The sequence below is a fragment of the Oryx dammah genome, unplaced genomic scaffold (assembly GCF_014754425.2).
Source record: "Oryx dammah isolate SB20612 unplaced genomic scaffold, SCBI_Odam_1.1 HiC_scaffold_25, whole genome shotgun sequence".
NCBI classification, from domain to species: Eukaryota; Metazoa; Chordata; class Mammalia; order Artiodactyla; family Bovidae; genus Oryx; species Oryx dammah.
In genome coordinates this window covers 70,101,251-70,115,620 of record NW_024070209.1, presented here as the reverse complement: position 1 = coordinate 70,115,620, position 14,370 = coordinate 70,101,251, and the positions used below count along the sequence as shown (strand labels likewise).

The 14,370-nt window shown below is 40.1% G+C and overlaps 1 protein-coding gene across 1 annotated transcript in view; it reads left to right on the top strand.

The window, feature by feature from the left end:
* Positions 1-14,370, top strand: part of WDR43 (WD repeat domain 43) — a 37,762-nt gene continuing 23,392 nt past the window's right edge. The window contains exons 1-3 of the mRNA XM_040224157.1: positions 1-288; positions 9,003-9,140; positions 12,195-12,316. Coding sequence (XP_040080091.1) covers positions 64-288; positions 9,003-9,140; positions 12,195-12,316 — 485 coding nt within the window. The 5' untranslated portion in view covers positions 1-63. The remainder of the gene's footprint in view (positions 289-9,002; positions 9,141-12,194; positions 12,317-14,370) is intronic.

The window sequence follows — 14,370 nt, the reverse complement described above, 5'->3', positions numbered from 1 at the left end:
CCGCCCCTCCCCGATGCGCCTGCGCACGAGCGAACACGTGGCTGCCGCGGAGCCAGAGCAGCAATGGCGGCGGGTGGTGGTGGTGTTGCGGACCCCCTGTCCCCCGCGGGGGTTCCTTGCGCTTTCTCCCCGCAGAGCCAGGCCTATTTCGCTTTAGCGTCTACCGACGGTCACCTACGAGTGTGGGAGACAGCCAACAACCGGCTACACCAGGAGTACGTGCCTTCCGCGCACCTCAGCGGTACCTGCACCTGCCTGGCCTGGGCGCCAGCGAGGCTGCAGGCCAAGGTAAAGTGAGCAGAACGGCGCGGGGCGGGCACTCTCCCAAGCTCGGCCTTATTGCCCCCCGGCCCGGCGGCGCGCGGTCTGGCATCGCGCGTGGCCCTCAGAGGCCCGGGGCGAGGAGGCAACGAGCGCGTTGGCGGCGAAGGGTGGGCCCATGCCGCCACCCCCGTGCGCGGCCTGTCCAGAGGGCAGAGAGAACGGGCGCGGCCAGATCCGACGGTCAGTGGACTTGAGCCCTACCGGCGGGCTCCGTGCTGTCTGGGCCTCTCCGTCGCTGGGGCCGCCATATTCGCCGAGGCCCCAGGCCCCCCAGAGGCGGCTTCCTGCTGCCCGGCCGGTTCTCTTGCTTGCGCTCTTCAGAACTCAGGCTTTTGACAGAGCCCCGCTTTGGGGCAGTACTATTCTCCGACCCTTACCGAGTTCATCGACTTTACTTTGGGCAGTTAAAATGAACAAGTCTGTTTGTTTCCTTGCTTCCGGACTCCCCCATCCACCCCCCCACCCCCCACCTTGGGTGCCGGCTCACCACGTGTTCTCTCCCAGGTCTAGGATGTGAGACTCTTGAAAGTACTAACTTTCCCAGCTTGGGTTCCATTCTAAGCCATTTGAACCTTCTTGCTTTTAAAATTTTAACATCTGCACTGCTCGCCATTGATACATTCCCTTTTCCCCAAGTCTGAAGTCTGCATTAGGACTTGGAGGTAAAGTGAAATTGTAGCTTAACTTAACGAACGTGAGTCCAAGTGAAGTTTCTCTTAGACGGGGCTACTGCTGAGTTAGGGAAAGCTTTTCACTCTTAGGGACCCATCTCAATTAAGATGCCATTCATTTTTGAGTCACTCGACTACGTCTGCACTAACTCAGACGCACGTGGGTACTGCGCCTATAAGGTAGCCAGCCCGAATCAGTGCAGTGTGATTTAAAAATGTCAGTATTGAGATGTGTGGGGTTTAGCTAACACTCTGTTTCAGCCTTTAAAAGTCAGTGTTTAAACACAAATGCACTAAAAAGGAAAAAAAAAAACAAAACACAAAACTGTTTAGTACAGATCTTAACTCCCTCTGACTATTCCAGGAAACTTTCCTCTAACTTTTTAGGTTGAAAGTCTGGATAAAACTAATCTGTTACACTTTGCATAAGTATGTTTAGATATTTTTCAGATATTAAGCTAGGTTTTTATACTTTCTAGATGAAGTAACTCCGATTGATTATTAAAGAAACCTTGTCAGTGCACAAAACTAGGACTTAAAAAATCACAGTTGTCATCAGGATTACAGCACTCAGCATATTTCTCCTTTTCAGATTTCTGTGTGTGTGTTTTTTAAGTCTTGTAAAATGATAATAGTTCTAATGGTGATAGGAAATGTGGAGCCATGGTTAGATGCAAAGACCCAAACTGGACTCCTGGCTTTGAATCCAGGCTTGGTGTCATTGTATTTGTGCCTCTAGTTCTTCATTTGTAAAATAGGAGTAATAGTGCTCACCTCAAGAGCGGTTGTGAAGGTTAGTATTACTTAATGATGCCTAAAACGTCTAGAGTTGTTCCTGGTGTGTAAGTGCTGCAAGTATTAATTGTTGTTACTGTCTCTTATTTGCATGGTTAGTCCTGCACGGTAGATTAACAACTAACTTTTTGCTTTGTTCAGGAAGAACAACCAGGTTTTGGAAAATCAAACAACTTGAAAAACACCAAAAATAGAACCAGGACTAGAATACAGGTGTTTAGAGCTCAGCTCTTCATTATGAGCAACAAATCGTTACTATTAGGCTGGCAGACATTTGTCACCTACTTGATTTTCTCTTGCCTTGCAATTGTATGTCTGAGGAATAAAACTTTCACCTAGTCTTAAACTTCCTGTTAAAATCAGTTTGGGATTATTTATAGCACAATGATACAGTAGAAAAATGGGTTTGGTTTCATACCCATGAACCAAACTTGTTTTGTCACATTGAGCAAGTCACTTTACTTTTGGAGGCCTTCTTGAAAAAGAGATGGGCTACGTTTAAGAAAGTTCTTATAGGCTTCAGTATCCTTTTACTTGTATGCTCTCACTTTAGCCAGCTGACTCTATGAAATGCCCTAAAGTCACATTTTTAAAAACTTGAGCATCAGAACTAAGAAAGTTTAACTGACCTTTGACCTCACCAGAGCCTTAATAACCACTGAAGTAGTTGTGGCCGTCAGAGTCGAGGGCCTTGACTCCTGATGCAGTGCTCTTACTTGAACCTTAGATCTTGAGTCACAGAATTGAAAACTGGGAGCAATGTAGAGACATCCAGTGTTCATCATCTTGGGATTGTATTCTCTTGGAGCATCAATTTGACATGAAAATTAGGGAGAGAAGGGATTTTCCTGTATTAAACTTGCATGTGTACTTTGTAAAATTTTAAAGTCAGGTGATTTTTAAAGATAGTGGTTGCTGCAAATCTTCATTTTCTACCTTTGCTCCCAGGTCCCTGGGTTATGATCCTTGCCACTTAAGTTCTAACATGTTTTCATAAACTTTTATTGTAGATTTATATCACTTTATACGAGTATTCTCTGGTTTAGTAATTGGCAGTTTGCCACCCAAGGACAAAATTTGGTGACATTACACTTACTAGTGAAGAAAAATGATTTGGTGCTGGGTTTCTTGGATGATAGGCGTTAAAGCAGTGGTTCATAAATTTTTAGAAAAATTAGACTGCTGCTTCTTGTTCTTGGTCACAGAATGATTATAATTCTTTGCCTCTATGTCACAGTAGTCTTTAGGAATTTTTTGTATGTATTATGTAGCTAAGCATTTTATTTCAGTGATGGAGCCTGGAGGAAGAGGACTGCAAATGATGATGAGGAACATGCAAGGAGACAGGTTGATGGACTGGGTGAATGCTGTTTTTAGAGTCTCAGGTTTATGTGTTTGAGATGTTAGATGATATGCCAGAGGCACACATTAAGTGGTTGAGCCACCTGCTATTTCATTGCTCCTTTAAGATCCAAACTTTTCAGTTTTTCGAAAGTCCTGAAGAAACAGACTGGCTACCACAGTAAATGCATTTATGTTGCTTTGCTGTCACTGCAGTTAAAATGACCCTGCATAGCTTAGTGCTTATTGAATGAAGCACGTGGCATTTCAGGCTTTGGATGGGGCAGGCACAGTAGCATTAAGCATGTTTCTGGGAAAGACTTGAGCAACCCCAGTCCTAACCCTTAGAGAAGCAGCACGATCTACTTGTGTTACGGTATATAATGCTCTGTCTGAAGGTATCTCCAGTGTTTAAACTTAAAAAGAGTAAGGTTTGCGTATTAGATCTTATTGACAGAAATAAAAATTCCTCTGTGTTAAGATTTATTTTTGATGTACATACTGTATGTAATTACATGTAAAATGCACACATTTTATTCATTGTTATCCATGAAACTTCAGCATTTGCCAGAGTAAGGGACAGCTAAAATAGGCCAAGAAATGGTGGCGTAGGAGACCAATTGCAGAATGAAACTTGAAACTTTGCCATGATTTTCAGTGACTAGAGGTCAGTATTTCTCAAAAATAGGTTTCAAACCATTAGTGGATTGTGAAATAGATTTAGTGGATTGTGATAGCATTACAGAAATGGCATAGACAATATAGAGTGTATTTTGCATAGTAAAGTTTAAGTTTTTTGGTGAAACTTGTTTCAGCTGTATACACACATGTTTTTATGAGTGTGTATGTGTGTAAACTCTTCTTACTCAGGGATCTCAGCCTAGAAAGTCAGTGCTTAATTGATCAAAATCAGATTTCTCATCACCTGGTTGTGCTTTTTCTGTCTTCACGTCTATACTGTGCCTTGATTTTATGAATCACACACATGGAGATTCTCACTCAGCCTTCCGATTGCCTTCTAGATCAAACACTGCTTTCTTGAGACTGTTGTTGGCATTTATTGCTTATCTCAGCCAGCCCTTGACATTGGCAAAGACTCTGTAGTCTGAGTAATAGACCCAATCCTTTTGGTCTTCATTCCTGGTACCTTCTGGAGCTCAGATTTTCTTCTCTCTCTCTCTCTCTCTTTTTTTTTTTTTTTTAATTTCCCCTTTTGTGTGGCTTGTTGGATGTTAGTTCCCTGACCAGGGATTGAACTGGAGCCCAGCAGTGAACATGCCAGAGTCCTCACCAATGAACCACCAGGAGATTCCCTGAAACTCAGATTTTCTGATCACAGATAAATGAACTAAATTTTTAGCCTACCTTTTCCATTACTTTATATATTTACACACGTCATTAACATGCACATGACATGAACGAAGTAATATGACTAAGACATTAAAGAATAAAGACAATTCAGATATACTATGTCTGTAATGCAAAGCAGAGTATGACTTGAGTCTTAAGAGAAAGAGGAAGTTTCTGTGGAGAGAACATGTTTGAGGTCGACCCTGAAGCATGGATTGATTTTTTTTTTTTTTAACCAAATTGAAAATTGAGATGGATAGGAAAAATTCTCTCCCCAAAGGAGGGACAAGCAGATGGGAAAGTGTATTCGTGACTGGTGGCTCAGATGGTAAAAGAAACTGCCTGCAGTGCAGATCTGGGTTAGATCCCTGGGTCGAGAAGATCCCCTGGAGAAGGGAATGGTAACCCACTCCAGTTTCTTGCCCAGAGAACTCCATGGACAGAGGAGCCTGACAGAGGAGCCTACCATCCATCCATGGGTTTGCAAAGAGTCGGACACAACTGAGCAACTAACACACATTCTTGACCAGGGAGTGTAATATAAGGATGGAATTGGAAATGAGACTAGAAAAGGTGGACTGGAGGCAAATTGTGGATGCCTTTGAATGCCAAACAGTTGTTTTTTTGATTTCTCTGGGGAGTCATTGAAATTTTTGATCACAGAAATAATAGATTCTAATAGAAAATGCCAACAGAAGTCTGTCATAATCTATAATCATTAGTACCATTAAACTCTTGATTTCAGAAATATTTAGTAATGGGGTTAAAATATTCAGTTCAGTCGCTCAGTCGTGTCCAACTCTTTGTGACCCAATGAATCGCAGCACACCAGGCCTCCCTGTCCATCACCAACACCCGGAGTTCACCCAAACTCAGTGATACCATCCAGCCATTTCATCCTCTATTGTCCCCTTCTCCTCCTGCCCCCAATCCTTCCCAGCATCAGGGTCTTTTCCAGTGAGTCAACTCTTCGCATGAGGTGGCCAAAATATTGGAGTTTCAGCCTCAGCATCAGTCCTTCCAGTGAACACCTAGGACTGGTCTCCTTTAGGATGGACTGGTTGGATCTCCTTGCAGTCCAAGGGACTCTCAAGAGTCTTCTCCAGCACCACAGTTCAAACGGATCAATTCTTCAGCGCTCAGCTTTCTTCACAGTCGAACTCTCACATCCATACATGACCACTGGAAAAACCATAGCCTTGACTAGACGGACCTTCGTTGGCAAAGTAATGTCTCTGCTTTTAAATATGCTATCTAAGTTGGTCATAACTTTCCTTCCAAGGAGTAAGCATCTTTTAATTCCATGGCTGCAGTCACCATCTGCAGTGATTTTTGGAACCCCCAAAAATAAAGCCAGCCACTGTTTCCACTGTTTCCCCATCTGTTTCCCATGAAGTGATGGGACCAGATGCCATGATCTTCGTTTTCTGAATGTTGAGCTTTAAGCCAACTTTTTCACTCTCCTCTTTCACTTTCGTCATGAGGCTTTTTAGTTCCTCTTCACTTTCTGCTATAAGGGTGGTGTCATCTGCATATCTGAGGTTATTGATTTCTCTCAGCAATCTTGATTCCAGCTTGTGCTTCCTCCAGCCCAGCATTTCTCATGATGTACTCTGCATATAAGTTAAATAAACAGGATGATAGTGTACAGCCTTGACGTACTCCTTTTCCTATTTGGAACCAGTCTGTTGTTTGATGTCCAGTTCTAACTTGCTTCCTGACCTACATATAGGTTTCTCAAGAAGCAGGTCAAGTGGTCTGGTATTCCCATCTCTCTCAGAATTTTCCACAGTTTATTGTGATCCACACAAAGGCTTTGGCATAGTCAATAGAGCAGAAATAGATGTTTTTCTGGAACTCTGTTGCTTTTTTGATGATCCAGAGGATGTTGGCAATTTGATCTCTGGTTCCTCTGCCTTTTCTAAAACCAACTTGAACTTCTGGAAGTTCATGGTTCACATATTGCTGAAGCCTGGGTTGGAGAATTTTGAGCATTACTTTACTAGCATGTGAGATGAGTGCAATTGAGCGGTAGTTTGAGCATTCTTTGGCATTGCCTTTCTTTGGGATTGGAATGAAAAGTGACCTTTTCCAGTCCTGTGGCCAACTGCTGAGTTTTTCAAATTTGCTGGCATATTGAGTGCAGCACTTTCACAGTACCATCTTTCAGGATTTGAAATAGCTCAACTGGAATTCCATCACCTCCACTAGCTTTGTTCGTAATGATGCTTTCTAAGGCCCACTTGACTTCACATTCCAGGATGTCTGGCTCTAGGTGAGTGATCACACCATCGTTAAAATATTAGGTTTCACTAAAATGCACATTGGTTATATAAACTTATCTGGTTGCATGTGTTACTTGTTTGGACATATGCATCCTACTGAATGAGAAGTTAGTTTTAAAAAAGATCACCCACTTGGAGAAAACCTATGTGAGTTGTTAGTTGTTTGAGGTTAACTAATTGGATTATTATTTAGGTTTAGACCAATGATCCTCAAAATTGGGCATATTTTCTATAATATTCCTGCCACTAGTCTCTGCTTGCTTCTCCCCAAAATAGAGATTTTGCTGATAGGGAAATGAGGGCTTTGAATATATTAATGTTTAATTTCTAAAATTTCTTTGTGCCTCTGGCTGTGCTGGGCCTTTGCTACTGCTCAGGCTTTCTCTGGTTGTGGTGCGTGGGCTTCTCATTGGGGTGGCTTCTTGTCGTGGAGCACAGGCTGTAGGGCATGTGGGCTTCAGTAGTTGGGGCTTGAGGGCTCCGGAATGCAGGCTCAGTACTTGTGGCCTACAGGCTTCAGTTGTGCTATGGCATGTGAGATCTTCGTGGGCCAGGGATTGAACCCATGTCTCCTGCATTGGTAGGCAGATTCTTTACCACTGAGCCACCAGGGAAGCCCTCTTTGTGCTTTTTAATGCAGATGCGTATCTACAGAAAAACATACACGTATTTGGATCAGCTCATGTCCCACACGTTAGAAACCTCAGTGTAGGTAATTTTAATTTGATTTGGGGAAAACCAAGAATAGAAGTGATACTTTCTAGAATCTTTCAGAGAAGAGTTTTCTGACGAGGTAGTATTAGGTTGGTACACTTTCCCCTACTTTCCCTTGCCTGAATTTGGTGTTTGTGTTCATAACCTTATGCAGAAGCCACAGTTGTCTTCTGGGATCATTCAGAGGTGGCTTTAGAAATTCATGTAACTGAAGGTGGAACCTGGGACACTTTGTGATTAAGTTCAGTGTTCAATCAAATGAAATGATACTGATGAGACCATCAGACTTAGACTTTGACTTTAGTTGTAACTTCTCTTTTGGGTTTGTTAATGTAAATACATTTCTCAAGACTTGTAAAATATGCATTATTTTTTCCATATTTAAAGATATCTTTTTTGTTGTTAAATCTTACAATTTTTTGTTGCCTTAGTATGTCCAATGAATCAAATTCTTCAAATGTAACATCTCTATAGGATAATTAAGAGGGAAAAAAGAAGAAAATGCCTTATAAATCTGCTCCTTGATAGTCTGTGCACTGGTAACATCAGTTTTCATTGGTGGTTTTTTGGGTTGGGCAGATTTTATGTATTGTGAACTGGTTTTTATGTGCTGTAGAGCAAAGATCTTGCAGTGTTGAGAAGAAAAGTTCTCTTTTTTATGGTATTGCTCTTTTACATGAAAAGAATGGATTTCTCAGAATTTCTTTGTTAAAACATAGGCTAACAAGCTTTAATTTTAAAAAATTATAAATATGTGGAAGAAAAGTTGCAAAATTATAATTATTATTCAGCATTATAAACTCTAAAATAGTACTCTGAAGTTGTACTCACTGGTTGTCTTCTTGATGGAAAGATAGAAGCTGTTAGTTTCATTTTTGGAAGTAAGTCTAAGAAGGCTTGGACCATTTGACACTAATCGCGAACACAGCATGGAACTTTCAGATTGACCCTTAATCAGTCACTGGAGCAACTTCTCTGGTGTGTGCTTTGCGCTCCTCTGAGAGTTCAACTATTTTTTGACTCAAATTGAAGTAACTGTATGTTTATAAATATAAAAACATCTGAATCCCATTTCCTGAAAATGAAGCCACAAGGCAAGGAAAGATTTTGTGGGTAAAGGGGAAAGTACTGGCTGCTTGTATATGGATCTGTAATATCTTTGCTTTGGAGTGGAAACTTCACTTGGACTTGTTGGGAATGGTTGGTTTCTGAGAAGTGGAAAACAGGCTGCTTGGAACCCTTAGAACCCTACCAAGAGCATTCTAAATTCTCCTGTTTGCCTTCCTTTCAGAGAGGTAGGAGACAGGGACAGGTATTAGAAGTTCTTCCCGTGGAGTGATTGTATTCTAAGTAGTGAGAAAGAAATCATCTGAGAGCAAATCCCATCTCCACTTTAAAAAACCATTTCTTAGAAGCAGGGACATTTCATTTGTGGGCTCGAGGGTATTTGCATTTATGCATTAATGATGGTTCAGTGTTTGAAATAATAAAATAAAAAATTGTCTTTTTTTTTCCCCCCCAGGAAGGTCCACAGAGGAAAAAAAGGAAATCAGAAGCTATAGGAACAAGTAACCAGGCCGACTTGTTGGCTCTTGGTACAGCAGTTGGTAGTATTTTATTATACAGTACAGTAAAAGGAGAATTACACAGTAAATTGATAGTAAGTACATATCTGTATGTGTATGTTTTATATAAAAGAGAGATGTTGGGAAACTGTGAAAAACAAAGAGGTTCAGGACGTGCTATAGGATGTGTAGTATAGGGGCATTTTTCTGCCCCTTCCATATTTAAAATTTTGAACAGTAATATTTGATAATTGCTGTGATAGGTAACCTCATCATTATTATAGGTCACGATATGAAGAGTGTGAAGAACTGTTGCATAGGCTTAAAATAAGAAAGGATAGGAAGAATTCTGAGTATCACAGACAGTAGCTGAAAGAAGGAGCACACCACCTCCAGGGCTCAGGAACAAGGGAAGCTGTGAGATTTTTGCTGAATCTCAGACCTCTGAGAAGCAGATGTTGCTCTCTGTGCTGATGATGTCTGTCGAGGGAGATTGGCCCTATGGACTTGAGGTCCAGACTTCTGGGAGGGGGGAGTGGGCACAAGCTAGCTGCTGGTATCTTTGAAAGGAGCTGATGAGACTGGTTCTCCAAGTGTTGAAAAAGCTGAATCTTAAGTTCAGCTGCTGCTGAAAGGATTGCTCCTGCTGGGTTGAAGAAACGTTAGGGTGATGCACACAGGGAGACAGGAAGGAAACAGGTCCCTGGGTCTGGAGCCCACTAATGATCCCACTGGCAAAGCAGAAATGGGGTTTGCAGAGCTCCAGCCCAGCATCTGAGCAGAGACATGTGGGCTTGGTACTGCAAGACAGTAACTTAATTGGCATGATTTGTTTCAGACTGTTATCTATTAGAGTATGTTTTTGATGTTCACTTAATTCCTATCTGTATATAGGAGTGCTTTCTGTATTTATAAATGAAAGACTTTTCTTTTTTAAGTAACATCTATCCATAGGTAATTTGGAATACCTGAAGTTAGGGAAAAGAATTCTATCTAAATTAAAATTAATTTATTTTAACTGGAGGCTAATTATTTACAGTATAGTAGTGGTTTTTCCATACAGTGACGTGGATCAGTCATGGGTGTTCATGTGTCCCCCATCCTGAACCCCCCACCTGTACCTAAGTTTATCAGTGAGAGATCCTCTGTTGATAGTTTTAGTCAATTTTGTATCCTGATACTTCCCATTATATTACAGCTTGAGTAATTTTTATATTTGTTCAGACCTAGTTGCCTAAAGTCCTATAAATTGGATAGTCCCTTGTTGGTATTACTGTTACTGACCATTGAGATAGTTTCTGATTTTTTTGTTATAAAATTTTTTTTCTTACATGGTTTCCCACAGTTACCTACAACTAATGAGTCCAAGGTGTGTGCTGGGTGTTTTTATACATAGTATAAATTTTTTCTGAAAGTTTTCCTAATTTGTCTTTGTCTCAGCAGTGGCAGGGCACCTGTGTTTCAGCAATGTTCTTGTCATCATTGATTATTCTGTTAAAACAACAATAAGACTAACCAAAAACCCAAGCTTATTTAATAGGTGAAAATTTTTATTTGATTTTTAAATCTACATTTAAAAATATATCACTTGTTTTTATATTAAATACTGTAAAAATAATATACAACCGAAAAAAAATCTTTCAGAAGTATATGTAAAGGGACACTCCCTTCTTTCCTCCTTCCTCTGCAAGGTGAGTGTGGGCCTCACGTTTGCTTTTACCCCACTATACCCTAGATCGCATCTTTTGATTTGGTCAGCTTCTGTGATCAGCAGGGACCTATCATTGGGTGCATGGTGATACTGTTTCAGTCAGGTACAGATGTGATACTGATGGAGGTTTGGACTCCTTTTTAGGTCATTTTGATACCTTGCAGGATTATGTATAAATCTTTGACCAGGAATTAGTTTATTAGAAATAATTGGTATTGAGTCAGTCAATGTTTGTTGAATGAGTAAATGAATGAATGAGTGGACAGTTGCTAGATTGCTTTCCAAAAAGGTATGCTAGCCCTCTAGCAACATGTGATAGTGCCGTTTTCACTGTAGCCTTACCAGGATGGATATTACAGTGCTAAAAAATTGGTAGATGAACAGACTGAAAATGTTGCTTTGCTTTTATCTCTTGGATTACTTACTGAAAGTTTTAAAAAATTTCTTACTGAGTTCTTTCTATGGAATTTATCCATTCATACCCTTTGTTCAGTTTTTTGTGTGTGGTTATAAAGTAGGGCTTTGGGTAGATAGCTGTTAGGAAGGAAGGGAAGTATTGCATTTAACTTTTAAAATTATTTTTCTTTTTTGGTGGGAGCAATCTGTATGAAAGTAGTAGTGAGTTTACCTTTATGCTTAGCTTAGATATGTATACAGTTGTGATTCATTTTATGTATATTTAATGTGAATTTAGGTGGAAAGAGTGAAAAAACAGTAATTGCTCAGAGGGTAGGTTTTACCCTAAGATTTAACACCTTACTCTGCTGAGTGAGCTTGTTCTGAAATGTGTTAGATGGGAGACTTGAATTTGTCTTTCTGCAGTTGATGTTTCCATTTCTATGCGGTGCCTCTGAGTAAGCAAGCATTTTGCTATGCTAAGTATATTTAAACTTACATCCATATGGTATGAGCTATGACACATGGAAACATTCAGTTTTTCCCTGAAGAAACAACGATTTTTAAAATTGAGAGAGTGTTTGGTACTTTTTTTGCAAAGGGATGTTCAAGGATAGTTTTAACTAGAAGTGAGTTTTACCTTAAGTGTTGACTTTAAACCCTTTAAGATTTGACTTTACTAGTTCACTCAAGTGTCCCAGACTATTGCCACTATACATGAAGTATTTTATCATGCTTAGTGCTGGCATTCCTATCAAAAGCAGCAGGCATTTAGGACTAATACTTTGACTTATGATGTATGTTTTTCCAGCAGAGGGGAAGAGAAAGTTAATATTTGATAAAGTTATAGCAGATTTATCTCATTTTTAATGTTGGAAATGATACTCATTTTAATTAGGTTAATGGGTAGGCTTTTTTATTAGGTTAAGGCCTAACATTTTAGTTAAGTGTTCAGTAATGAATCTGGGGTGCATATTATACATTATACCAGATGAGCTTTTTTTTTTTTTTTTCTTTTAAATTTTTTAAAAAAAATCTGCAGAGTGGTGGACATGACAACAGAGTCAATTGCATACAGTGGCATCAAGACAATGGCTGTTTGTATAGTTGTTCAGATGATAAACATATTGTGGAATGGAACACACAGACATGCAAAGTAAAGTGGTGAGTAACATTGATACTTTTGGAATAGCTCGATGACTGGGAATGCATTAGTGTTTTGACAAATCATGGCTGTATTCTTGATATAAGTAAAGTTGGATATTGGATACAATGGGGAATGTAGACACTGGTAAGGTTATAGACTGTTCTCAAGGAATTTTTAATAAAATTGGACATAGAGGATTTTAATACATAAAAGTTTATGTGTTAAATACATAAAAATATGTAATACATAAAAGAGGATTTTTAATACATAAATAATGGTACAGGAGTAAAATAACTGCATAAGAGATGCCATAAGGTAGCATGTAATTCAGAGAAGGCAGTGGCACCCCACTCCAGTACTCTTGCCAGGAAAATCCCTTGGACGGAGGAGCCTGGTAGGCTGCAGTCCATGGGATCGTTAAGAGTTGGACATCACTGAAGCAACTTAGCAGCAGCAGCATGTAATTACTGGTCAGATGAGTAGGGTAGTGTTGGGAAGGCCTGGTGGAAGAGAAGAATTTCAACTGGTCGTCTTAAGAGAGGTTAGATGGATAGGGCAGGAGAATCTTTTTGAGGGTGGGGAAAGGAATTTGGCATGGGGATATGGCAGGAGCAAAGGCAAGAAAGAAAAGTGAAAGATATACTTGGAATGGAGTAGTGGAATTTAAGAGGAGAGCCATGCTGGGGAATAATGGCTGGTAGAGGATATGAGCCAAAATATCTGTATAAGAGTCTGGTTGTAAGTTTTTGATAAAAATCTCAGACAGTCTTCTAGTTCAAGCACCTAATCCTGTGAGTGACTGTGTAGTAGATGCTTAGTTAATGTGGACTGTTGAATGTAGTTGAACTTAGGCAGGTGAGGATCCTAAGGAGGATAATGATACTCATGGTCTTACAACTAATAAGTGGCAGGGAAGTTCTAATCCTGCTCTTTTGAATTCTGGCACAGTGTTTTTCTGCTGTACTAAAACTACTTTTTTAGAGTTTTAGATTGTTTGGTAAGCAGGAGACACTGAAGGTCAATGTCATAGGAGCAGAGTAACCCAAATAATGTTTTAGGAAGAAAATCTAGGATGGTGTAAAATACATGGGAAGGAGCTAGTTCAGAATCAGACAAGCTAGTTCAGAGGAAGAGTAGCTAGACCCAGCAGAAGGGGTGGTGAGAGAGGCTTAGAATCTTACAGGTTTGGGGCTGGTGGTGCAAAGTGAGTCATCTGCCTAGAGGTTCAGTGCATTCCATTAACCACACTCATGGTTGTAAAGAGACACCTGTGGAGATTCTTGTCCACTAGGTCAGGGTGGGGCCCATGCAGCTATACTTTTAAATGCCGTCTAGATGAGAGTTCGCCAAGCCAGTCCTTCCAGGAGTGACTGATAATGTTCAAGGCACTGTTCAACATATTATACACAGTATTGTTTTTGTAACACTGCAAGGTGGTCTCCATCCCTGTTTTGACTTAAGAGAGAAGTTGAATCAGAGTCTGAACTTTGACCCAGCTACACTCTCTCATACAATATTGTGTTTACAGTTTCATTTTTGGCATTCTTATGCTATAGTTAATTGATTTTATTTTCCATTTTAGGAAGATGAGGATTTAGCTCTTAGTCCCTACCTTTTTCCATCCCCATTTTCCCAGTGTTGTAATGTCAAACTTTAATTAAACAATATTCATTGTTCACATTATACCTACCTAAATACTGTTTTAGATGAGACTTGGACTGTACTGTTTGTATTATCTTTGGGCACAAAACTTTGGGGTGTATTATTGCTTCATTTGCTTAGTTTTGTATATACTTGTCATTAGTTCAGTCTCATTCCTCCAATAGTGTAAATTTCATTTATTTTCAGACACATCAGTTGATGAATCAGTTATTTAATCTTTGTAGGCTTTCCTCCAGTTTCATTTATTTCTTGGAGGACTTCTCGGCTTTATTCTAGTGATTATCCTGAGATTTCCTTTCATTATCTTGAAAATTCTCTTGTTGGATGGAACCTCTGTTTCCTAGATCCCATTCTTCTCTTCGTGGGTTTATTTCTTCCTTTTGGTGACACACACAAATTGGTAGCTTCC